The sequence below is a fragment of the Phodopus roborovskii genome, unplaced genomic scaffold (genome assembly GCF_943737965.1).
Source record: "Phodopus roborovskii unplaced genomic scaffold, PHOROB, whole genome shotgun sequence".
Lineage (NCBI taxonomy): Eukaryota > Metazoa > Chordata > Mammalia > Rodentia > Cricetidae > Phodopus > Phodopus roborovskii.
This window is the reverse complement of record NW_026126645.1, coordinates 147776-175075: the sequence shown is the minus strand read 5'-3', so window position 1 is coordinate 175075 and position 27300 is coordinate 147776. Positions and strand designations below refer to the sequence as shown.

At 44.1% G+C, this 27300-nt stretch overlaps 1 protein-coding gene across 4 annotated transcripts; it reads left to right on the top strand.

The window, feature by feature from the left end:
- Positions 1-364: 364 nt before the first annotated feature.
- Positions 365-26697, top strand: Dhdds (dehydrodolichyl diphosphate synthase subunit). 4 transcript variants are annotated; one of them, XM_051173482.1, is made up of 9 exons: positions 365-451; positions 842-955; positions 2633-2749; positions 4772-4914; positions 6547-6663; positions 7593-7694; positions 13740-13854; positions 16579-16686; positions 26210-26697. In XM_051173482.1, the coding sequence occupies exons 2-9, from the start codon at positions 893-895 to the stop codon at positions 26447-26449; spliced, it is 1005 nt and encodes a 334-aa protein (XP_051029439.1). In that variant the 5' UTR covers positions 365-451; positions 842-892; the 3' UTR covers positions 26450-26697. The 4 variants fall into 4 exon arrangements, with proteins under 4 accessions (XP_051029439.1, XP_051029442.1, XP_051029441.1 ...); XM_051173485.1 differs by having other exon boundaries at positions 374-451; positions 26213-26697; XM_051173484.1 differs by lacking the exon at positions 365-451 and adding an exon at positions 474-521.
- Positions 26698-27300: the final 603 nt, after the last annotated feature.

Genomic DNA, 27300 nt, shown 5'->3' with positions numbered 1-27300 from the left:
AAGCACTGCAGTCAGATCTAAATAGAAACTTTCGTTTCTGAGGTGCAGCAGTCGGCCTCCTCCCACTTCCCACCCTACCCCGCTGCGGTTCAGTCCCAGCACCCAGAGCCGAGCAGGTCGACTTCCGAATGCTGGAACGACTCCGGATGCTGGAACGAGCTCCGGGCGGGTCTCTTAACTCGCCAGCTCACGTGACCTGGGCCTTCCAGGCCGCTGTTTCCACGTCCCCGAGGGAACGTCCACCAATAGTCGACTCGCAAGGGCTCCCCCGGAATCCGCAGGCGCATGCCGTGGCCCCGCCCACCAGGGGCGGAGGGGGTGTGTCCTAGCGCGCGCCGGTGACGTGTTCTCCCAGCGCCACGTCGAGAGTCGTCCAGGAGCGGTAGAAAAACGCTTCCCACGGAATCCTAGGTGCAGAGTGAACTAAGAGACTCAGGGCAGGGGAAGCTAGGTGAGCAGTCGGCTGCGGGAGACATTAAGGTCCGGCCGGAGGAGTGATTCTAAGACCACCAAGGGAACAGGTGCGACAGCCGATGGGGGATGGTGATTGGTTAGCCCAGAGTGAGAAATGGCTGGGGGTGGGGAATAAAATAGAGTAGGAAGTTTCTGGGAGAGACCGATACGTGGGCACCGTGGTGTAGCAGCATAGTCAGAAGAAATCAGTGCACGTAAGAAGGAAAAGAAAATGGGTTTCCTGTTGACGTGTACGGCCCATTGTAGTGAAAGATTACACCAGTGTCCCTGGATTCAGATGCTTGCCAAAGTCCAACACCGTCTCTTTGAGTCAGGTTTATTTAATTGCAAGCACGGTGACTTCTCTCTCTCTTTTCATTTATTAAAGGTTATCTGGTTGGTATTTTGTTCTGGGGTGATTTCTTACATAGCAAGAATTATGTCATGGATCAAAGAGGGAGAGCTGTCGCTTTGGGAACGGTTCTGTGCCAATATCATAAAGGTAAGCAGTAGCCCTGAGGGCAAGTTGAACTTTTGGATGGTTGTGTAATCTTGTTAAAATTTATTGTTAAATTTTAGCAATCCCTGTTTTAAGTGGAGTTTAGCAAACTGTGAGTCAATGAATTAAGTCAATTGCATGGATTTAAAATAAATACAAATAGTCAATGAGTACCTCAAAAAAAATGCTTAGCATCTGTAGCTACAAGGTAAATAAAACTCAAAACTCATGGACACTGGTCACACACTGTTAATCCTAGAATCCCAAAGACAAAGGCAGGTGGATCTCTGAATTCAGGTCATTCTGGTCTACAGAGTGAGTTCCAGGACAGCCAGAGGTACACAGAGGAACTCTGTCTTGAAAAACAAAACAAAACAAATAAAATATCATTAAGAAAGAGTTAGAAAGTGCTGGAGAGATAGTTCAGAAGCTAAGAGCAGTTGTTGCTCTTGTAGAAGACTCAGGTTCATTCCCCAGTACTAGCCACAGGGCAGATCACTGTAACTGATAACCTCTTATGCTGGAGGTTCACATATGGTACACAGACAAAACATCCATACACACACAGTTATAGAATTAAAAAAAAAAAAGTGTCTTGTCTCATCCTATACAGAATGACAGACAACAAGAAAATTAAAGAAAAGGCAGGCTTTGGCAAGGATGTACGGACAAAGGAATCCTTCCATATCCACACTACTGGTGGGAATGTCATCTAGTCACCATGACAATCACTAGTAAGGTTCCTCAGAAAGGGAAAAGTAGACTTTCCATTTGGTTCAGCCAGGTCACTCCTGTGTACACAAAACATCAAAATCAGCCCTCTCCAGATGCCTGCCAACTCAGGGTTATTGCACACTGTTCACAGTAGCCCAGTTGCCAAATACACACTATTGATTTGTTTAACCACGAAGAATGAAAGCATCTAGTGTATAGGAAAAGGGAATGGGAGACCATCATATTAAATGATACAAGGCCATCCCATTAAAAAGAAATAATTACACATGTTTTCTCTCGTGTGTGGAAATGGCGGGGTCATGAAGTTAGAGCAGAAGGTGACTACTAGCATTGTGGAAGGGAAAGGAGGGGAGAGGAAGGGATGTTAACAAAGATTAACTGGAAGACTATGACCGAAGTATAACATGCATGGACGGAAAAGCTATAGTGAGCTGCTTTTTTTTCTACAATTGAAAAAGAGAGCTGGCGCAAACCTTTCATCCCAGAACTTGAGAGGCAGAGGCAGGCGGATCTCTGTGAGTTTGAGATCAGCCTGGTCTACGTGTTAGGGCTCTTTCAAAGAGAAACTATGTGTCAAGAAAACAAACAAACAAACAAAACCCCCCAAAACCAGTATACAGAGTTCTCTTTCTCAGAGGTTTTATCTTAAAAGTACGTTAATGACACTTATTTATTGTGTGTGTGTGTGTGTATGTTGTATGGAGGCATGACATGCCATAGTCTACATGTGGAGGTCAGAGAGCAACTTGCAGGATTTATTTTTTTTCTGTATGTGCACCAGTCCTGGGGCTCAAGCTCAGGTCATTGGGCTTGGCAGAAGCGCCTTTACCCACTGGGTCATCTTGCCAGCCCAGGGCTTTTATCTGATTGTTCAAATCTATTAGTTAAGGATATACATTCTCCCAAAGAGAATGAAATTGGCTCAGCGTTTGTCTTATTCTATAGGCTGGCCCAGTGCCCAAACATATTGCATTCATAATGGATGGAAATCGTCGCTATGCCAAGAAGTGCCAAGTGGAGCGGCAAGAGGGTCACTCACAGGGCTTCAACAAGCTCGCTGAGGTGGGTGTGAGTGACAGAACCTAAAGTGGACAACTTGAACTGGATGATGGTGAAAATGAAACTGAGTTGCTGTGGTTTAAGTGCTTTTTATTTTTGTTTTGTTGTATTGCTTCTTTGCCAGCCATACTGTCACTGACAAAACTGTCATCATCACAGAATAGTAGAACCAATAACACACTTTTGGTCTTTTGCTACCTTTCGTTTTATTGTTTTGTTTTATTAAATGTCTCAACTAGGCTACTACTTAACATTTATAAAATTGCTGAGTCAACAGAGAAGGGTGCTAGTCCCCAAGTCTGACCTGAGTTCAGACTCAGAATACCTGTGGTAAAAGGAGAGATCTGACTCCCAACAACTTATGCTCTTAACCTCCCTACACATATTTGTTGGGTATGAACATACACACAACATCAACATCAATTTTTGTAATTATACATACCATTCTAATGATTTTATACTTGTCAGGCTTTTCTTTCTTTTCTTTTTCTTTTTCTTTTTTTTTTTCTTTTTTCTCTTTCTACCTATATTTTAGTAACAGAAGTTTGCTTGCTTGTTTGTTGTTGAGAGAGGGTTTTACTGTATAACCCTGGCTGGCTTGGAACTCACTATGTAGATCAGGCTGGCCCAAACTCACAGAGATCTGCCTGCCTCTGCCTCCTTGTGCAGGGATTAGAGCACAAGACATCACAAGTGATTGTGTTTACTTTTGAGACAGTGTCTTATGTAGCCAGGCTGGCCTCAGAATCGATGTAGCTGAAGATGACATTGATCCCTGCTTTTCTCACCTCTACTTGAGAAGTCCTAGGATTACAGCTATGGTGTCACTGCGAATGATTCTAATATTGTGCTGGTACTGAACCCAGGCCCTTGTTCATGCTAGGCAAATACTATACCCAATGACCTACCTCCTCAACAGTTCTTTATTTCCTTTGACTTTTAAAAATATTTAGCCAGATCGGGCAGTGATGGCATCTTTAATCCCAGCACTTGAGAGGCAGGGGCAGGAGGATCTCTGTGAGTTTGAGGCCAGCCTGGTCTACAGAGTTGAGTTGCAGGACAGCCAGGGATAGAGTTACACAGAGAAACCCTGTCTCAAAAAAAAAAAAAAAAGAAAAAGAAAAAAGAAAAGAAAAACAAAAGCAATAATCAACAAAGATAGCACCTCCTTATGTATCCAAGCTGGACTTAAACTTGGGGTTCTCTCACCTTAGCCTCTTAAGAGCACTCAATGTGTTGTGTCAATGCTTCCAGAAGTTACTTTTTACGTGGTACAGCTTTCAAAGTTGACTAATATGTCATGTATAAAGTATCATGAAAGCAACAGCCCACTTCTAAGCCTTTGTCTGGAAAGTGAAACACAGGAAAGCCTTTTGCTGTCTGTGAAGTGCTGCCCAGTGATCCAGTTGTTGCTTCTGTTCCGACCTCCCATGCTTGGGCTGCAGTCATCAAGATGTTATGATCTGGGCAGTGGTGCCTCATCTTCCCAGTGTCTTAGCCTGCCTGTCAGGATGGATCTGTAGTCCCTTTCTGCAGGTAGAGAAAACTAGACCCACAGAGGCTAAAGATTGCCTCCAGTTCCTTACAGGTTCACAATGGAGTCACTGGGTAGAAACCTAGACTTTATGTTCTTGCTGAAGAGCTCTTTGGGAGAAAATACAATCAGTTTTTAGTTTTTTTTTTTTTCTTTGTTCTTTCAGATAGTGTTTCCTATAGCCCAGGGTGGCCTCAAGTTGAAGATGTAGCCCAGACTGACCTTAAACTCATGATCTTTCTGTCTCCACCTCCCAGATACTCAGATTATAAGTGTTCACAACATGCTTGGATCCATTTCTTTTGTTTCCTTTTCTTTTTTGAGACAGGTTCTTGTTGTATAGTCTAGGGTAGCCTTGATCCTTGTACCCCAGCTTCTCAAATACTGGGATTTTAGAACTAAGCCACCATAGCCAGCCTCAGGTTTATCAGTTTCTTGCTTACCTCTCCCCCTTCCTCCCGTGTCCTAGCTCTTCACCTTCTCCCCCTCAGACTCTACGCTGGTGTTTGAACCTGGGCATCCTAGAAGTGACTGTCTATGCGTTCAGCATTGAGAACTTCAAACGTTCCAAGAGCGAGGTTGACGGGCTGCTGGATCTAGCCCGACAGAAGTTCAGCTGCTTGATGGAAGAACAGTAAGACACTGGCCAGACTGAAAATCTCTCGCTCCACCACCTCTAACCCTCCCTGTCCCAGCCCCTGGCTCTTTTATCTGAAACTTATTCAGGAGGATGACATCCAGGGTTATCCACTGGCCTCCACATGCATACACAGGAAAAACAGGACTGCTAGTCTACCTGTATTTATTGGTTAGGATATTAAATCCCTGTGAAGAGAAGAGAAGGCCTTGCAGTTGGCCACAGTAAGTGGCAGAGCTGTGTTGGGAACCCAGTCCTAGCGCCTTCAGGACCTTTGCAGTTCCTCTGTAAAACTCAAGGACTTCTTGCCTCTCTTCTCTGAGGATGAGAATTGCCATGCACCTCTTTCTACTTTACCAGCCTGTGGGGACTGTGGCAGGGCTGTTTGTCTCCTGTTTAAGGTAGAGGGAGATTGAGAGGCAAATAGGGGCTGAATTCAGAGAAGCCAGGAGTACATGCAGGATCATCAAAAGAGGGGGTACTTGAATTGAAATCTAGGTCTTATTCAAATTTTGCTTTGATTAGACTTTACGTTGATTTTTTTTTCATTATTTATTATGTATATGGTATTCTGCCTGCATATATGCCTGCATTCCAGAAGAGGGCACCAGATATCATCATAAATGGTTGTGAGCCACCATGTGGTTGCTGGGAATTGAAGTCAGGACCTCTGGAAATGCAGCCTGTGCTCTTAACCTCTGAACCATCTCTCTAGCCCCCTACATTGATCTTTTACAATCTAGCTTAGCCTCAAACTAACTGGTTCTTATTTCACAGACTTTGACAAAACAGGGCAGATAGGCCATGGACATGACCTTTAATTCTGGGCCAGGCCCTTTAGGACCTGCTAAGACTCCTGCCCCAAGGTAGTCAGCTCATGCTTTGCAAACATAAAGCACCGGCTTCCTTGTGGCATTCCCAGGTGAGAGGCTGGGTGGAAACATGAGTCCTCATCATGTGCAATTGAGTTACTGTGGGAGCACAAAGAGAGAGAGAGAGAGAGAGAGAGAGAGAGAGAGAGAGAGAGAGAAAGTGTGTGTGTGTGTGTGTGTGTGTGTGTGTGTGTGTGTGTGTGTAACTAGACCCCAGGTTCAGACCTGGCCTTTTATTTCTCTGTGCCTTAGTCTCCTTGTCTGTGACGGGGAACTTCGAGTGTGAACTTCAGAGTTTGGTGCAGGGATTGGATTTATTGGTTAGAGCAATTTGACCACCTTGTAACCCTACAAAATATGGGCTCTCAGCTGTCACCATTCTTACTTCACCAGAGCATGACAGATGCCACCAGTAATACAGTCCCTGCTCTGGAGCAATTCGCTGGCTTTCTAGAATGGGACATGTCACAGAATATGTAAAATACAACTCTCCATAAGGTCAGCTGAGGTAGTGTCATGTGGCTAAGAGTTTATATTCTCAAGGCAGACAGATCTGGTCAAGCCAGACGTGACACTGGAAATGACCTTGGACAGTCTCCATGCTTCAGTGCTAAAGCCTTCGATTTCTGAGTGTTGAAATAATACACGTAACAGAGCCTGGCATGGGACAGCACTCAGACAGCTGCTTGGTTCTTGCCTAAGTGCCTTCTGCTAGTCAATTACCATGTCACATGCTGCCTCCTTTTTCTTTCATCAGGGAGAAGCTACAGAAGCATGGGGTATGTATCCGTGTCTTAGGCGATCTGCATTTGTTGCCCTTGGACCTCCAGGAGAAGATTGCACAGGCTGTCCAGGCTACTAAGAACTACAACAAGTAAGTTCTCAGGCTGTACCTTAAGTACAACCAAGGAGAAATTTCTTGTACCTGGAGAGGAAACCAGCTGCTGCATTTCCTAGCTATAAACCCAGTTCCTCATCACTTGCCCACCCCACCCCACTGTGTTTATGTAATTATAATTGTGCAAACATACAGACGCACCACATGTACTTTAACTTGACAAGAGTTGGGATAGAGATCCATTTGTCCTAGGTTAGGTGTGGTTGTACATACCCTTAATCCCACCACTCAGTAGATAGGAACAGGCATATCTCTGTGAGTTTGAGGCTAACGTGGGCGACATGGAGAGACCCTGCCTCGAGAAAAGAAACCCAGCCATCTTAATCCTTGTCTGTAGGCCTTTTAAGAATATTTTCTTGTTTGGTTGGTTGGTTTTTCTCTGTGGAGCCCTGTCTGTCCTAGAACTTGCTCAATAGACCAGGCTGGCCTTGAACTCGGACATCACTTGCCTCTGCCTTCCAAGTGCTGGGACTAAAGACATGTCCAACCACTGCCCAGCTCAAGAATCTTTCCTATCCCACTCTTTGGGCCATGAACATATTTAGAGGACAGGGTGTGTGGCTTTGAAATAATACTGTTTGGCAGTGATTTTATTTTATATTCAGCCTCCTTCTATCCTGTGTTTATGCTACTATCACAGTGGACTTCTGTCCTCTGGGCTGGTTGTCGGTAGGGGGAGGGTTAGGAAGGCAATAAAAGGTCATTTTGTTTTGATCTAATTAAATAAGGAACATGCTTATTCTAAGAACTCTTAGAAATCATAAAACAACCCACAGTCTCACTCTTCAAAAGTATGCTGGGAACACGAAGTGCCTGTGCGCTTCCAGGGAGTGGCTGCCCTGGAGTCAGACTCTGGCTGTCAGCTGCTGTCTGTTTGGTGATTTGCTGTGCCCTGCCATCCTCAGGTGTTTCCTCAATGTCTGCTTTGCATACACATCCCGGCATGAGATCACCAACGCCGTGAGAGAGATGGCCTGGGGAGTGGAGCAAGGCCTGCTGGAACCCAGGTATCTGGGGCTATCTTTCCTTGTATTTGATAAGAAACACAGGTACTCTTAAGTATTAAAACCTGCTCTGAGCCATGAACCTGACCAGAGCTCAAATCAGGGGTGTACATGGGAAGATTTAGGAGAGTTCCCCAAACAGGTTAGGGCCATCTGAGTAGACCACACACCAACAAACTGCTGAGAAACGGTAGCACAGCTGCCAAGACCGTCCCTTCCATTCTTTCCAGTGAGAAATGACAACCCCCTGCCCTTTGTTAACACTTTTCCACTCATTCTTTTTTATGCATTGTTGTGGAGGAGAATCTTAGGTTTCTCATATTACAGTTTCATACCACAGGATTAAGGTATTGTGAGAGATGGTTGGAGGGAGGAAGGAAGGGAAGAAAAGAAGGGAAATTTTAATCATTACCAGCGTAGTAGAAGCCTATTTATTAAGGCTTGGGGGAACGGAGCAATTTTTGAGGACATCTATCTATTTAGCCCGTCTGATGTTGTTACTAGTATAATCTTTGATAATACTAGTAAATTAGTGATAGCGATTGTAAAATAATAATAGCGGAATAATTGTGGCAGTGTGTTTTGTTCCCTGTTTACTGTTGCTCTCGTGGAGACAGTCAAATCTTCTTTATTTTATAAATGTGGAAACTGAGAGTACCATATCCGAGGTCAGTGGCCAATTCCAGAGTCCCTGTCTTTTATCTTTCTTATAGGAGCTCTTTCTAGAATAGTATGATTGGCTGAAAACTAAAAATCATGAAATTGGGCATGGTGGCCCAAACACATTATCCTACCTACTTAGAATACTTGCAAGTTTGGGACCAGCCACCCTAAACAATATAGTGAGACCCCCTGTCTCAGAACAACAACAAAAATCTCTGTAGTTCCGTTGTTGGGCACTTGCTTAGTAGCTATATGACCTTAGGTTTGATTGATCTCTGGCGACATAAAAGAAAAGCAAATGAACAAAAAAGAAGGCAGTTGGCACTTAAAAAATAAAAAAATAAAAAAGACTGATTCTTATCCAGAAAGTCCTGTTTTGTTTTTTAAAGTTTTTTTTTTTTAAATATATGTATGCGTGTGTTTGTCTTTTTTTTTTTTTAAATATATGTATGCGTGTGTTTGTCTGTGTGGCGGAATGTACACATGAATTCAGTTACCCTCAGGGGCCAGAAGAGGGTATCAGATTTCCTGGAGCTAGAGATGCCTGTGCTGTGGGTGCTGGAAACCGAGCTAAGTCTTCTGGCAGAGTAGCAGTCATTCTTAACCACAGAGCCATCTCTATTCTCAGTAAGTACTGTTTGCTTTCTTCATGTTTTCATACAGGGTCTTGCTATGTTGGCTATGGACTAACAGGTCTGCCTGCCTCTGTCTCTCATGTGCCAGGATTAAGGATGTGTGCCATTATGCCTGGCTCAGCCTTGTATTAATTTTTCTAGTCCCAGCTTTGGGTAAACACATTACACTACATAAGGGGATATAGTGGTGAGACTATAAAGACCTACCTTTGTTCTGTGTTTTAGAGGGCTGGTAAAGGAAACAGGCCTTAGTAAGATGCAAATGAACAAACTTATAACGGTGATCCGTATCAGAAAGGCATTGGTGCATGGTTGTGCAAGGATTTGTGGTAAGAGGGAAGAAGCGGCAGTGACTAGGGGACAAGGCAAGACTATGAGGTGAGCCTTGACTATAGCAACTCCTGAATAGGAAGGTGCACTTGGAAGGGAGCCTGGATTGTAATGGTACTGGAATGGACAATGCAGCCTGCACTGAGCTGCAAAGGGAAGAATTAAGGAGACGTCAGTGAACTGATTCTGGAGAAAGGCTGTGTTATCTAGGATGTTTGACCCATGGATTTTAACAGTGGATATTGGTGGCCTCCACTGTGCTAGGGAACCCTAGACAGGATCCCATTTAAGGAACAGCCAAAAATTTGGTTCTGGGCTTGTCATAGAACAGAGATGTTGGATCAGTGGTCCAGGGGCATCAGGACCAGAGGTGCTCCAGTAGGAAGGTCATCTGTAGGGTGATGGAGTGAGGAGAGTCTCATGAGTAGAAGTACAAGGGTAGAGTTCTGAGAAACTGTCCTTATGAGCCTGTAGGACAGATGGGCACTTAACAAGAGGAATGGATGGACTTTGTGACAGAACACAAGAGAGGAATTTGTCAGTACAGATTGAGAAGGAGGTGGGCATGGGTTGGAATGACGGTGCTAATGCTCTATAAGGGTAAATTAAGTTGTAGATTATAAATTGGCTGTTGAGGAAATGGAGATACTGGGTAAGCGGATGGGAATAGGAGGCAGTCAAGTTGTTAAGACAGAAGGAAACATACAAGGGTGTGGATGGGTTTGAGCCTGGTATGTCCTAGCCTCAGAGAAAAAGAGAGAGACAGAAAATATGAGAACATATATATGTAGATGCAATTTACTGGTAATTAGCTTAGGAGTAATTTCATAGTTCTTTGTTATATTATGCTTTTTTATTCAATTTTTACATAGTCTTATATGTATAAAATAACAATTGAAGTAATGGTGAAAAATATGCTAGAAAGGATCCTCTCATTTAGCAAGCAGATTTACTATGCTCCTGCTCCAGGGAACTCTGATATGGCTCCTAGTGCAGCATACTGTAACCTCATGCTGTACTTCAGTGTCCGCTTACCTTGCATCTTGCTTACCTCCCAGGAAGTGTTTCCTAACTGTCTTCCTGACTACATCGTTTTGTAATCTGCCTCTGTGGGGCTGTCATGTCGACAGCATCAAGAGGCTGATAGCTCCTGCAGTTTGATTCTCAGCTTATACTGAGTTTATTAGGTCCTGCTGTACTCTGCTTTCCAAACTGATACAAGTCTACATTTATATCAGGGTTATTAGAATTAGGTTCAACTAAGTAACTAGACTTTCTGTTCTCTTCCCACTATCATCCAACTCCTCTTTCTTTAGGATAAGGGCTTTTTTAAATTTTTTTGTAAGAAATAAAATTGACAGGTTGTAGCAGGTGGTGGTGCATGCCTTCTTTAATCCTAGCACTAGGGAGGCAGAGGCAGGTGGATCTCTGTTCATTGGAAGCCAGCATGGTCTACAGAGCAAGTTCCAGGACAGCTAGGGCTGCATAGAGAAACCCTGTCTCAAAAAAAAAAAAAGAAAGAAAGAAAAGAAAAAAAAAGGAAGAAAAATTAACAGGTTGTGTGTGAGCCTGGAATTAGAGAAGAATAAGGCTGGCCTTCAAGATGGGTCAGTAACCTACTACTTTGAATAGGCTGCTTGCCCTCCTGTGGTCCTCTGTTCTCTGTGAAATAACAATTGTGACCATTTACTGAGTAAGCACAAGGGCCATTTTAATTTTCTGTATTCTAGGCATTAAAAAATTATTATTATTTGATTTTTCAATATAGGTTTTCTCTGTGTAATAGCCCTGGCTGTCCTGGAACTTGCTCTGTAGACCAGGCTGGCCTTGAACTCACTTACCTCTCCTGCCAAGTGTTGGGATTAAAGGTGTGTGACACCACCAAGGCATCGGTCCATTTTTAATATACGTGCTCTTGAGAGAGCACTGACCTCAATTTCTTGATCCTCCTACTTCACCCACTGAATGAAATGCTGTAATTATAGGCATTTGCCACCATATTCTTCTCTCAGATACCTTTACTTCCTAGACTATACAATGTACATATAGTTTTTACTTCATTCTATTTGTTTAGTTGATGTGTGTGGGTACAGTTTTATGCATGCCGCAGTGCATGAGTGAAGGTCAGAGGTTAGTCTCCAGGTGTGGAGCCTAACCTTTCCACCTCACTTGAGCCTGTTGGCCCTCAAACTTCTGGAGGGTCTGCTGTGCCTGCCTCTCCACATACAGATACCGGCTTTGGAGATCCAGCCTCTAGTCATCAGCAAGCATTTTCACACACTGAACAATCTTCCTAGCTCTTGCATTCATTTTAAAGATGAGAACACAGAAGCAGAAAAAAGTATTTTCTTTAAATTTACATAGTTTGCAAACCTGCCTTGTATTCTTTAAATGTGGCATACTGACTACCCTATAGCTGAAATCGACAAAGCAATCTAACAATAAAAATAACTAACAGTGCGCTAGAGATATGATTCTAATTTCTCATTATTACAAATGGTGAAATCCAGCCTGTATAAAATAGTGCACGCTTTTAATCCCAGCACTCGGGAGGCAGAGGCAGGCAGATCTCTGAGTTCGAGGCCAGTCTGATCTACACATGAGTTCCAGGACAGCTAAGGCTACACAGAGAAACCCTGTCTTGTGTATGGATATTTTACCTACATGTGTTTGTGCACATATACGTGCTGAGTCTTTGGAGGTCAGAAGAGGACATTGAATTCCCTGAAACTGGAGTTGTAGTGAGCCACCATATGGGTGTCTGAAAACATGTTGTCCCAGGAAAGTTTGTCTTTTTTACCCTCCTCAAGATACAACCTTTTTTTTTTTTTTTTTTTTTTTTTTAACGTGCATTGGTATGAAGGTGTCAGATATCCTAGAACTGCAGTTACAGACAGATGTGAGCTGCCGTGTGGGTGCTGGGAATTGAATCCAGATCCTCTAGAAAAGCAGCCAGTGTTCTTAACTGCTGAAGATACAACTCTTAAATTGGAGCTTTGCAGTCCTGTTCATGTGTGCTTGTTCGGATGGGTAAATAGTTCCTCGAGCCAGCAGATACCAACTGTGAAAGGGCCCTCTTACTACCATGGGGAAGTTTTATTTCAGAAAATGCTGTCCCCACCAGTGTCTTTCAGTTCTGTTTCTGAGTGTCTGTGTCCTTGAGAGGGTATCTCTTACCCGGCGTAGGAGAAGTGGTCTCTTTCTGTTTGGTTTTGGTGGGGAGCGAGTCTGACGTGACTCACATAAGAATACGAGAGACAGCCATTTGGAGTGTATTCTCTCCTTCCATCTTTACATGCGTTTTAGGTATGTACTTCAGGCCGCCTGACTTGTGTGCCAAACACCTTTACCCGCCCAGCCGTCTTGCCAGCCCCTGATCTATTTTTAAATCTGTGAGTTAGAGGTTTACTCAGTGGTATGTTGTATGTGCTTTCCATGTGTACAGCCTGGCGTCCAATCTCCAGCATAAATCAGTAAGTGGAGAAAAGTCTTTTGTTCCTTCTTAACAAAGCCACTGTTACTATAATGTGTGGCTTTCTCAATTTCATTTTTTTGTACACACACACACACACACACATATAATATGTAACTACAGACTTGTGTATGTTTTTCAGAATATGCTTACTGAATTTCCTTTTTTGTGTGTAACATTGGATCTAAGAAGTCTTTCCAAATCAGTGTATTCAGACTTACCCTTTTGTTGAGTTTTTGTTTTTTCAGAGCCTTATGCATGTTAGGCAGGTACACGACCATTAAACCACATCCCTATCCACAAACCCCCCCCTTTTTTTTTTTTTTTTTTTTTTTTTTTTGAGATAGGGTTTCTCTATGTAGCTCTGGCTGTTCTCGATCTCTCTCTGTAGACCAGACAAGCCTAGAACTTACAGAGATCCACCTGCTTCTACCCCTGAGTGCTGGGACTACAGGTGTGCACCACCACTGCCTGGCCCTAAATTTTCTACAAAAGAAAGAACCCAGTTGCGCAGTGTTTCTTTATGTTGCTAGATCACAGGGTGCTTCCTGAAAACAAAACATCAAATGAAAAACAGCAGTCTAGAGGACACGCCTGGCTTTAGACCTATAGGAAAATGAGGTTGGGCAAATTATTTATCTCTGAGCTTCACTTTTCTTATGTGTAAGAAGGGGTTATGAATATACCATGTAGGGCTTAAGATGATGTAGTATATATAGTGTTAGAGTACTTGTACATGTACCAAGACCCTGGGTTCAATCCCCTGGGTTGTCTCACTCCGCAGAAGTAGTATAATATGAGGTAGTGCAGATTTAAAGTCGTTCTTGGGGTTGGTGATCCACTATCAAATGTATTTGATAATGGCCTACAAACTGGGAGGCTGTGCATGGGAGTTCACCAAGAGAGAATTAAAAAAAGAGATGTGTGCTCTGTTTCCTGATTGCCTAGTGATGTCTCTGAGTCCCTGCTCGATAAGTGCCTCTATAGCAACCATTCTCCTCATCCCGACATCTTGATACGGACCTCTGGAGAAGTGCGGCTGAGTGACTTCTTGCTCTGGCAGGTAGGTTGATTTGCAGCATGTTATTTTGGCATTGGGCTGAACCCTGAATCCTGTACCCACACCCTGAATGAGAGAGTAATTCATTCCCATTCAGCATCATTGTATGAGTAGGGGCAGAGGACTAACATCTAGAGCAACACCTCTAGGCTGTACCTGGTAAAGTTTACTTTTCTTCCCTCACCTGACCCTGGTTGTTTAAAGCATTTCTTGCTATCTGAAATGCAGGGTTTTTGACTAAAGAGAAAGCAAAGCCATCTTACCCTAATGAAAACTTCACATATGCCCCCTTTCAAGGAATGAGCCCTTGAAACCTTGGTTACCCTGGCAATCACTCTAGCATGGCAAGAACCTTACCTTTTTGTTAATAGTCTCCTCTGTAGGGCATGGGCTATATCTCTGTGGGCATATTTCATGAGAGACTTAAACTGTATCCAAACTCTCAGGCTTACTGTTGTTTTGCTCAGTTATCCCAGCATAGGTAATCACCTTTAAAAGTTCTAATTCAATTAGGACTATTAATTGTCTAAAAAAAAAAATCTCTTCGTCATGGCGAACACCTTTAATCCCACCACTTGGGAAAGAGGCATGCAGATCTTTGTGGGTTTGAGGCTAGTCTGGTCTACAAAGTGAGTTCCAGGACAGCCAGGAGTGGACTGTTTCACAGAGAACCCCTGTCTGGAAAAACAAAACAAAATGTGAGAAGCTAGGAAGATAGCGCATTTGTTAAGGTTTGGTACATAGCATGACAAACCTGAATTTGAGCCTGGACACCAATATAAAAAGCCTGCTGAGATGGTGCATACTCAAAATCCCAATGCTTGGAAAGTGGAGGCAGAAGGATCTCTGGAGCGCTGGCTGGCCAGCCTTACCTGATCTGCAAGCCCCAGCCTTAGAGAAAACACCCATTTCATGAGGAACAATAGCCAAGCTATTGAAAATAGACAGCTACTGAAAATGCTTTTTTTTTTTTTTTTTTTTTTTTTTTTTCTTTAGTCTTTGGGTATCTTGAAGGAAATACAGTGTATATTAAACGGTTCTGTGGCCCTTCTGCTGCTCAGATAACTTTTGAGAGTCAGGCAGTGGTGGTGCATGCCTTTTAATCCCAGCACTCGGGAGGCTGAGGCAGGTGGATCTCTTTGAGTTTGAGGCCAGCCTGGTCTACAGAGTGAGTGCCAGGACAGGCCCTAAAGCTACATAGTGAAACCCTGTTTCCAAAAACAAACAAACAAAAATGTTTACATTGAGCTGAGATTGAAGAAACCACCTTGGTGGTGCTAGTTACGTAGCTTAGTGTTACACTGCAGTGTTAAAGACAGAGAAACATGCCAGTAAAGAAGAGAACTTCCCTCAGGGTCACCGTACAGGTGAAGGGATCCCATGTCTTTAAAAAGGATACTTTAGCAGAGCACAGTGATCTAGAAAAGCTGGCTGTTTGCTCAGGAAAAAACAAAGCAAACCAACAACAAAAAACACTTGAGTTCCTCTTTGTGCTGGAAGTATTGTGGCAACCAACTCAGAAATGCTTCCTACTGTCTGGGAAACTGTTTGACAAGTCCAGACTCTGAGCAGGTCATTGCAGCCATAGGAAGAAGCTTGGGGCCAGCCTGTTCTATGCAGCAAGTTCTAGGCTGTCTCACAATTTAAAAATCAAACAAAATAAAAAGCACTTCCTCAGCCAGATGGTGGTGGCCCACATCTTTAATCCTGGCACTTGGGAGGCAGAGGCAGATGGGTCTCTGTGAGTTTGAGAGCATCCTGATCTATAGAGTGAGTTCCAGGATAGCCAGTGCTCCTGGGGGGAAGGGGGTAATGCACACGTCCTCCTGTTCCAGAGAACGTACTTGGTATCTTGGTAGTAGCTGTGGGGAAGGTGCCATAGGTCTAGAATAGCAGACAAGCTGTCCCCTGTGGTGCAGTTGCTTGTTTAACACAGCAGACAGTAAGCAGCGGCTATCAGGAGTATTTGGGGCTGGGGTAGCTTAGTTGTGAAAATGATGGTTCCTGTTCATGAGGTCCTGTGCTCTCCTTTATGCACATTTAATCTTCATAGTTCCATAAAACCAGACTCTCAGTGTTGTCTACCTCTATACTTGAAGAAGCTGAGGCCCAGAGACGTTAAATAACTCAGCCAGTTCAATGGTAATGGTAGACCCAGGCAGTCTGGCTCCAGAACCCATGGGCTTAAACAGTGTCACAGTGTTGCTACTTAAAATAACAAGAGCAGCTACCATTTGTTCTGGCTGACTTTATCAGACTGTGTGAGTCTCAGATGACCTCCAAGAGCCAATAACATAATCCAGATGTTATTTCAGTGTCCTAAAATTGGCGTTTAGAGACATGGTAGAGCTGGGTGTGGTGGCACAGGCCTTTGATCCTAGGTCTCAGGAAGCAAGTAGATCAGTGTGAGTTTTAGCACAGCCTGAATTCTGCATAGTGAATTCCATCTCAGCCATTGCTACATAGTGAGACTTTATCTCAAACAAAAAGGAACAGGGGAGAAACCTGGCAGAAATATGCATCTAGTCTAGTTCTGCTTTGCCTTCTGATCTCTCTTCCGACAATGAGGGAAATGGGCTGGCCGCAGAAACATCTAGAGCTGTGGAAACCTGTGCCATCTTGTTTCTAGACCTTTCCCCACTCAGCCTGCCCCTGCATTGGAGGACTGACCAGCAGTGAAGCTCCATGGGTATGACTAACTCATACTCTCTTCCTTATTTTTACCAGACTTCCCATTCCTGCCTAGTGTTCCAGCCTGTTCTGTGGCCAGAATACACATTTTGGAACCTGTGTGAGGCGATCCTGCAGTTTCAGATGAATCATAGTGCACTTCAGGTGCGAGTCTGGTAGGGTGGGATGGACAGAGGTTGGCAATGACAGACCCACCTTGCACTGTATCTTGCTATGTGCTTTTTAAAAGATTTTTTTTATTGTTTTTATATGTGTGCGTGTTTGTGTCCATAGATGTGCCATAATTAATGCATGTGTGTCATAGTGTATGTGTGGTGGACAGCTTTTGGGAGTTGGTGCTCTCTTTCATGTGGATGTCAAGAATTGAGCTCAGGTTGTCAGGCTTGGTCACAAGTGCCCTTACCCACTGAGCAATCTTTCCAGACCACCAAACATTTCTTGACAAACATAATAATAATCAGTACAGTTATAATACCTACAACCCACTGATCATTCACTGTGTCAGATTGAATGGTTTCCACATTCAGTACCTCACTCATTACTGCTCCCAAGAACTCAATAGGTAGGTTTTCTTAGCCTCTCATATATAATTGAGTGAACAGAGGAAAACTGACTGGGCCATTGTACTGTAGGTGTTTAATCCTAGCACTTGAGAAGCAGGGTAGAGGCCAGAGAGCCTGGTCTCAAAAAAAAAAAAAAAAAAATTGTGTAGGGACCAATGTAGTCTAAGGTGTCCTAATCTCAGCTTATCCAGTGTTCTCTGGAGATGTTAGACAAAGCTGCAGCTGGTGACACCCACCTGAGGCAGACGACTTCACAGGGCCAGTAATCGCCAGCACCCTTCCATAAGCGCTCATGAGTACTTGTCTTTGTGCTAGCGGTCCGTGCTTTGTCCGTGGCTGATTACCACTGGTAATGTGGGCAGGGCTGCGAACATGGAGGGGCTCTGGTAGTTCGTTTTTGTTTTTTGGTTTTTTTTTTTTTTTTTAATGTGCATTGCTGCGAGGGTGTCAGATCCCCTGGAACTGGAGTTACAGACAGTTGTGAGCTGCCATATAGGTGCTGGGAATTGAACCCAAGTCCTCTGGAAAAACAGCTAGTGTTCTTAACCACTGAGCCAATTCTCCAGCCCTGGTTGTTTTTGTATATTATCTATTTAACCCTCCCTAAATGTAACAGATTTGGTGTCCTCATTTTTCAGATATGAAAACAGGGACAGAGAGACTAACTGTGCCAAGGTCACAGAACTAGGAACCTGAATTTTGAAATCTGCTGTTTGTTAAGTCTGGAAGATAATGGCCAGGAAGAAGGAATGAGCCAGGAGTCTTGTTGGTCTTAGGGCCCTTTTTGGGAACCTAATAAAAACCAAAGAACATGTCCGATCAAAACCAGGTCTACTTTCCATAGGATTATACTTACACTCAACTACAAGGAATATTTTCAGGTTCACAGAATCCCTGAAATCTGTCCAGGATCCCCCATTCTGAACTTCTGGCATTAGTCTTTTGAATTCTGAGGGTTTTACTGAGTTTCAGAATATGGGTAATTTGGACAAGGCAGCTTAGAACAAATGGGCTGACTAGCAAAGCCTCAGTTACCTGCTGCCGGTGATGAGTTTCCCACGTGACTGAAGCTCTCTCTGAAACAAAGACTTTTTTTTTTTGCTGAAAAACTTTCTGAAGTATATCTTGTAATCCATTGACACCTACAGTATACCTAGCAGTTGCTAATAGTGATGATCAGAGTGATCACATGCCAAAAATGAGGATAATGATGACAGTAACTATTGTCTCAAGCACCGCGAAGCCTTTGAAGAGTAGGACTGTTGACGGGAAGCTACATGGTCCCCAAAGATCTGGCTTTGAGACATCTTGTATAATTTTCTAAGTCCTCCCTCTTTTGTCTCCTGCTGTGTTGGTGGCTAATTTTGACAGCATCCCCCCTTCCCTTTCCTTCCTGTTTACTGTTTTAAGTCAACTATAGGCAAAGAAAGCAGGTTAACTATGCACAGTAGCATTGTGTATATATAGAGTGAGAGTAAACTGGCTCTGCATGACGCCCAGAGAGCCTGGAGTGTGAGCCTGGAGTATATGGATATTCTTGTGTGTAGACCTAGAATTTGAATGCCCAAAAGCCTTTTATTATCTCAAGTTTGTCAGTGCTTTGCACATGGTTTGTAGACGATTTCCCTAAGGTTTTATCTTCTTCATAAACATTTAAGAATTCCTAGTATGAATCAGACAAGTTAAAGCACAGGAGAACCAGCAGTTACTCAGCCAGACAAGATCTCTGCCCTTATGGAGCTTATATTTTTAGTTGAATAGATAGGCAGTAAACAAGGAAACATGTAAGGAAAATTTCAGCCGTAGTAAGGCAATAAAGAATATTCAGTGATGATAGAGTAATGAAAGAGTGCAGAAGCCACCCAAGGCCATCAGTTCAGGTCTTGGGGATGCTAAGAGGGAAGGTGGAGGAAGAAGCCCCTGGCAATCAGGCCTCTTAATCATGCAAAGCTTGGCAGGTAGAAGTAACACACCCAGAGGACTTAGGGGATGGGCAGAATCTGATAGCATTTGGTTTTTAAATAAATAAATAAATAAATAAATAAATAAATAAATAAATAAAATCGCAAGAGACTTTAAGGGGTGAGAGGCAGAGCTGAGAGACTAAACCCTTTCTTTGGTGCTGGAGAGTAAATCTAAGACTCCATGTAACTACGCAAGCACTGAACTAACTGAGCTGCTTCTCCAGCCCTACACCTTTTTGTTGTCTTCATTTATTTTTGTTATTTTTAATACTGGGGTGGGTTTATGTACACGTGAGTGCAGTTACCCACAGAGGGCAGGGATGCTCCGGGTGGCGGTGAGCCACCTGCATGTCATGTGAGTGCTGGAAACCACTGAGCCATTCCTCCTTGTCCATGTTGCAGAGCCCCCCACATGGTGGCTCACAACCATCCTTAACCCCAATTCCAGGAAACCCAGTGCCCTCCTCAGACCTCTGAGGACAACAGGCATGTACAGGGTGCACATATATACATGTAAGCAAACACTTATATATATAAGTAAACCTTCAAAAAAAAAAACCTGTTTTCTCATCTGTCTTTGCTTCTTTAAAAAAAAAAAAAAAAAAAAAAAAAAAGGTTTAAGCTGGGTATGGTATGGTGGTGATTATCTTTAATTCCAGCACTGGGAGGCAGAGATCTCTTGAGTTCGAGGTGAGCCCGGTCTACAAATTGAGTTCCAGGGCAGCCAGAGCTATACAGAAAAACCCTGCCTTGAAAAGACAGAATTTTTTTTAGTTGTGTATGAGAATTTTGCCTGCATTTGTGTGACTACACCATGTGATTTTATTTTATTGTTTTTTTAGGGGGATGTTTTTGAGACAGGATTTCTCTGTGTAGCTCTGGCTGTCCTGGAACTTGTTCTGTAGACCAGGCTGGTCTCTGCCTCTGCCTTCTTAGTGCTGGGATTAAAAGCATGTGCTACTACTGCCTCTGTGATCTTTTTTGTTTTTAAAGAGATGTGTTACTGACTCCCTGTCAGCCCTTCATAAGTGTTTTGAAGCCCAGACACCTGTAAAGTGGTAAAGTACTCAAGGCTTTGCTCCATCTTGTTCCTTGTGTCTTCTGAGGGTCGAAGAGCAGAGAGGCTCAGTTCCATTTCTCAGAGGACCTTCTCAGAGCCTTTGCACAAGATTGCCTACAACCTGCATGAACTCTTAAGAGAGTCACAGCTCTTGAGATGGGAGTGGGAGGTAGAGGCAGGATCCAGGAGTATAGCTCATGTCCTCAGCTACATATGAGACCCTGTCTCAGAGAATGTTCTTTTGATAGTTAGTTACACAGGACATTACTATGCTCATGAGAGACATTGACCTTTAGGACTTCTGATCCCTGGGCATGGTGGTACACATCTTCCATCCCTGGACCAGGGAGACAAAAGGTAGGAAGATTTCCATGTGTTTGAAGGCAGCCTGCATTAAATAGTAAAACTCCATCTAAAAACAAACCAAACAAAAAGAAAAAAGGTGGGGGCCTAAAGAGAGCTGGCGAAGTGCTGACAGGGCAAGCATGTGAATTTGGTCCCATATAAAAATCTGGGTACAGGACTGAGGGACGGCTCAGTGGTTAAGAGCACATACAGCTCTTCCACAGCACTGGAGTTCGGTTCCCAGCACCTATACTGTCTGCAGCTCCAGCTCTCGGAAGTCCAATGCTTCTGGCCTCCTATTAATGTGCTCACACTCAATCAGGCACACACATACACGTAATTTAAAAATAATCTGGGTGCAGGGCTCGAGAGATGGCACAGTGCTTAAGAGCACTGGCTGTTCTTCCAGAGGTCCAGAGTTCAATTCCCAGCACCTACATGGTGGCTCACAACCACCTTCTGTCATGCAGAAGTAGAAACCACTCATATACATAAATAGATAAATCTTAAATAACAATCTGGGTGTAGTAACGTGTTTGAAACCTCAGTGATGGGAAGGTGAAGACAGGCAGAACCTTGGGTTTATCTGGTCAACCTTTGTAGACGCAATTAACAAGTGTCAGCTAGTATAAGAACCCCTGTCACAAGGCAGAGCAGGCAAGGTGCTGTAAGCCTTTAATCCTGGCACTGAGTGAGTGCTCAGACCCGCCTCAAAAAAAGGTAAGCAGGGCCAGAGCAAGAACATCTGAGCTTGACCTCTGGTTTCCACATACATACATGTACATCAGCAGTCACATGTGCCTGCACACAAGTGAACACACATGTCCACACACAAAAAAGAAAGATAAGGGAAAAGGAGGACTTTGGTTAACTTGGGCTTTGGTGGGGGTGTTACTCGTTTTAATTTTTTTCTTCCCTTTGAAGTAAGACCTACAGCTCTAGCTAGCATGGTACTCACTGTGTTGTAATGCAATCCTAATTAGTCTGATTAAATAAAAACCTGGAGACAGCTATGGGGGTGAAATCTGAAGGACCAGAGAGGCAGAGCAGCCAGTCACTAGAGTACTTAACCTCTACCAATGCTCAGACCAAAGGGGTGATCCTGTCCCTATGAATCCTCAGACTGAATGCCATGAGCTGCTGTCTCCTGTTTTATATTCCTTTCTCTGCCCAACCATATCCCTTCCTGTCTCCACCTTCCTAGTGCTAGGTTTAAAGGCATGTGACTCCCTAGTACTGAGACTAAAGGTGTGATCCATCACCACCTGTCTCTGTCTTTTAGACTAGATCATGGGTGGCCTTGAACTCACAGAGATCCATCTGCCTCTGTCTCTTGGATGCTGAGATTAAAGGCATGTGCCACCACTGCCTGGCCTCTATGGATTAACTAGTGGCTTAGCTCTGCACTCTGATCTTCAGGCAAGCTTTATTTGTTACAGCATAAACAAAATATCACCTCACTGTGTAGCCCAGGGTAGTGTTGAACTCGCAGTAGTCCACTTGGGCCTCCTCTGTGATGTGATTACTTGTGTGTGCTGGAATTGCCAGTATATGCCACTGTGTCCCTCCTGCTTGGGTTTTCTGAGCGCAAGTAACTGAGAAGAACCAAGAGCACTTCTGAGATTGGGAGAGAGGCTCCAGACACATGGGTGTGGGCAGAAGGTATCTAGAGGATGGCTTTTCCACCCCCAGGAACTACAGCCATCCTTAAGTACAAGATCTATCCCATCCTGTCAAGAAGCCACATTAGGCCAGATATGGTGGTGCACACCTTTAACCCCAGAACTAGAGGCAGAGGCAGGCGGATCTTTGTGAATTTGAGGCCAGTTTGGTCTACAGAGTGAGTGCTAGGAAACCTGGGTTATGTAGAGAGGCCCAGCCTTAATTTAAAAAAGCCACTTTGGAGAAACCAACAGAATTTCAGCCAGCTGTATGACAAACTAAATCCCTTTGTGTCCTTATCTGTAAAATAAGGAGGCTAGCTAGCTCAGCTGCCCCTTGTCATCCTCACAGTGGCCCACTGGTTCCTACAAATGGGTCAAGCTTTGCTTGACTTCTCCACTCTGGCGTTTATTTGGGGCTGCCATTTAGAGGAGCACTGAGCCTTTAGGCATCACTGCCTTTCCTCCCTCTAGGGATGTTTCTTCACCAACCCTGGTAACAGAATAGCAAACAATTCTAAGTGAGGCTCTCTTCATCTGGTTTTTACTAAATCAACCTAGGGAGGTGGGTACTGTTATCCCCATCTCACAGACTTAAGAAAAAGCCTTAGGAAAAAAGCCTTAGAAGCCTGGTGTGATGATGCATGCCTTTAATCCCAGCTCTTGGGAGGCAGAGGCAGGCAGCTCTCTGTGAGTTCGAAGCCAGCATGGTCTACAAAGTGAGTTCCAGGACAGCCATAGCTGTTACACAGAAAAATTGTGTCCCAAAAAACCTAAAAAAGAAAAAAGAAAAGCCCTAGGTGGCTGAAGAGATGGCTCAGTCATTAGAAACACTTGTTGCTCTTGCAGAGGACCTGGCTTTAGGCATCTTTATTGTGGCTCACAACCACTCCTAACTAGTTCCAGGGGTTCAGCGCCTCTTCTGAACTCCCCAGGCCTACACAGGTGCATATACATACATATTCAGACAAAACATTCGTATTTATACAATTAATTAATGTAAAAAAAAGAGAGTAAGCCTTGGGTCCTGGCATAGTGACACCTGACTGTGATCCCAGCACAGATACCAAAGGTAGGAGGATCATCCCAACTCTGTGGCCACCCTGGTTCCATTAGAAAGTTCAGGCCCAACCAGGGCCACATAGCAAGACCCTGTCTTTAAATAAAATAAGGAATTTTAAAAATTATGCTATAAACCAAAAATAAAATATAATTTTATAGCTGGTTGTTTATTTTAACTGACCGAAAAGTTTTGTGTGAGATATTCAAGAGCTAATGTAAATATCTGCCTGGATTTTTGTTGTAGTGCCAAATTTCAATATCTGGTCTATAAAATATAATGCTCAGGATTACTTGTGGTTTTTGAGACATTGTTTCTCTGTGTAACCCTGGCTGTGCTGGAACTTGCTGTATAGACCAAGATCACATTGGCCTTGAACTTACAGAGATCCACCTACCTCTGCCTCCGGAGTGCTGGGATTAAAAGTGTGCACCACCATGCCCAGCTAGGATTACACTTGTATGTGATATGGTCAATTTATTGTTTTTTCCTAGAAATAAAAATTTACCTGAAAAAGAAAGGAAAAAGGGAGAAATGCCTCAGATGTTAAGCGGGTTTCCTGCTCTTCCAAAGGTGACAATTAGTTTCTAGCACTCACAGTGGCTCACAACCTGCTGTAACTTTGCTCTGAGGAAACGCCAGTGTTTCTGGTCTCTGTGGGCACCTGTACTCATGTTCACACACACACACACACACACACTCTCTCTCTGTCTCTCATACACACACACATTCACACATTCACAAACACAATTAGAAAAATAATAAAAGTAATTTTTTAAAGAAAGAAGAAATACAGTCTTTGAAAGGTGAGAGTCTTCTGAACATGAATTTATTAAATTTCAGGGCTTCAAGCAAATTCATTCTGACCTGACAAAATTCATGCAACTTTGTGTATAGTATGGTTAGTGTATGTATATATGTACTTGTTTGTGTATGTGCGTGTCTGTAAGTGTACGCCAGTTATCTTTCCTTGGTCTTTGTCTCTTATTTTAATTATTAGTGTATTCTTTAAGTGTAATGTGGGTTACACTGTATGTATGTAGAGGTCATAGGACAGCTTTGTGGAGCTGGTTTTCTCTTTCCAACTTCTTTAATGTTTTGTTATTGTTTTTGAGACAGGGTCTGGAACTCACAGTGTAGGTGGGGTTATTGCCACTCCCTCTGTAGACCAGGCTGGCCTCTGCTTCCTGGGTGCTGGGATTAAAAGTGTGGACCACCATAACCAGCTCTCCTCCACCTTGCAATGGACTCCAGCGATTGAATTCTTGTTGTTAGGCTTAAATAGCACCTTTCCCTACTGATAGATTTTGCCAGCCCTCCACCTCTATGTTTTAAGACAGGATCTCTCATTAAATGTGAAGTTCATCTATTTTGCTAGGATAGAAGGTCAGTAAGTTTCAGGGATGTCCCTCCTTACTAATGCTAGGGTTACAGGCACATTCTGCCACCTTTGGTTTCTGGGGAGCCAACGTGAGCTGCTGCCGCTAATACCCCACCCCTCCACCACACACACACACACACACACACACACACACACACACACACACACACACACACACACGAAGTAATTCATTTGTTTGGTGTTTTGAGACAGGGTCTCCCTATTATATGTAGCCTGGCTGTCCTGGTCATTGTAAACTACAGTATCCTAGAACTCGGAAATCTACCTGCCTCTGCCTCTTAGGTGCTGTGATCATCACAGACATGTGCCACATCACCTGGCCTGCTCACAGCTCCATTTTGAAGGTCAGCGAGACAATGAATGCAGTGTTTGTAAACATAACATGCGGGATGCGCCTAAATAGTGAAGACAAGAGCCAGGCAGTGGTGGCCCATGCCTTTAATTCCGGCACTCTAAGTTCGAGGCCAGTGAGTTCCAGAACAACCATGTCTACACAGTGAAACCCTGTCTTATATACAACAACCACAAAAATAGTGAAGACAAGGCAGTCAAAGCTTATAGGCTGATTAGGACAAGAGTTGAACACAACATACCATAGCACAGTGCTGGGTATGGACATGCAGGATAAGGCATACCTATAGATATCCTATAGGAAATCTCCATTGCTCCATGAAACAAGCCAGTCCCTTCTGTTCCAAAGGGATTTCCCACTTTTGCCACAAGCACCCTTCCTGTCCTCTTGTGAGCATATGGTCAAATGAGGGAATACTTCATATGCAGATTGCTCCAAGTACCAAAGTCTTCTCTGTCCTTTTAAAGAGTTTGTCATTGTCATCAGAAGACATATGCATGGTCTCAGAGGTACTTCAGAGACTCCAATCGCCACCAGCTGTCAGAATTAATTCCTGGGGCCCTGGTGGCTCTGGAGCCATGAAGGGATTTCTTTTCCAACAGACAGAGCAGACTAGAGACTAATACATGGTCTAGCCAGCGGTAAGTGGCTTAAGAGAGTTGAACTGGCTTCTCAGTGTTCCTAGGAGGGCTGTCTGCTTAGAGAGTCAAGCCTGTCTTCATTATAGGAGGCCAATCTAGAGGTGGACCCTGAAAAATAATTATGGAGTTGTAGAACGGCACCTCACATTGACCTAGGGACCATAAGAAGACCAGTGACTGTCCCAGACAGCAGACAACAACCAGACAGTTTCTCTGCCACCTGATATGTTAGAGTGGGTTTTGCATTTATTATCCCTAATCCCTTAAACCTCTCTTCCAGGTAGGCACAGCCCCCACTTTACAAATGAATTTTAAAAAAATAGTTGGGGAAGTTCTTCCCACAGCTACAGAGAATCAAAAGTCAGGCTGTTTACCTGTTTCCAAGTATAAGCTTGGAAGAATTTTAAGAAATACAGATTATTTCCACATAAAACAAGCCAAGATGGACTGCTGCTTTCTTGACTGTGTAATGCGGGCGCCATCGCTGCCTTTCCACACTGGTAGACACTCTCTCCAGAGTCTGTATACTTGGCCATTCTATACCCTACTTCCACCTTCTCCATCCCATCTCACCCACACCTAAAATTAACTCCTTACCCCACATCCTACTTCTCTCTAGCAGAAGGCCCGAGACATGTATGCTGAGGAGCGGAAGAGACACCAGTTGGAGAGGGACCAGGCTGCCGTGACCGAGCAGCTGCTTCGAGAGGGGCTCCAGGCCAGTGCTGATGCCCAACTCCGACGGACACGCTTGCACAAACTCTCCGCCAAACGGGAAGAGCGAGTCCAAGGCTTCCTGCAGGCCTTGGAACTTAAACGAGCCGACTGGCTGGCACTTTTGGGCACAGCACCTGCCTAAGTGAGGCTTACTACTGGCTACTTTGTCCTGCCCTCTGCCTCATGGACCCCAAACTTCTCTTTTCTTGGTGAAAGGCACCTCCCTGTTTTTGATGACTTGTGCTCCCTTTCCTTTGCAGGGAGCCCCAAAGCCAGGCATACCGCCTATAGATGGATCCCCACTGGAGTTTGAGGGACAGTCTCCCATGCTTCCACTATGCCCAAGACCAGTCACCAATAATCTGGAGAACAGGGGATCCTAACTCATCAGCTGTGTTTCCTGTCCCCGTTTTTTGGATGTATGCTTTTTTTTTTTTTTTTTCTGCTAGCATATCCTGCAACATGCAGAAGAGGTCTTCCCAAAACCTAGACCATTACCCATCCTGCCTGAGACCCCCACCATGTGACTTCACAAAAGATTTGAGTCCAGTGTTAAATAACTAATAGGCAGCCAGCCTCCAAGAGTAGGGAAGAACGGGGTGGGAAGGACAGGAAGAAAATTTGCCCATCTGCTGCTCCTCCCCTTGGCTCTCCACCTGGGATTTGCTATTGAATCTCCACCCCCTCCCACCAGTACTGACTGCTCACTGAAAGGCTCAGCGCCCCCAATGGCTCATGGAAGCCAGGCGGGTGATTACAATCCAATTACCTATTGTTGACTCAGCCCACACAAGCTTTACTCCCCCTTGCAGGGCATGGGGCCAGGATCCACTCCCCAGTGAGACCCAACCCCCTCCATGGCTGTGGGGTAGCAGAAGGGCCTGTAGAGGTCCTAGAGTCTAATCCAACACAGGCCAATTTGTAACACATCAGGACTGAACAGAACCAAGCATTTCCTGATTGACTGTCTCCTTCTCTCGCGACAACTCAAAC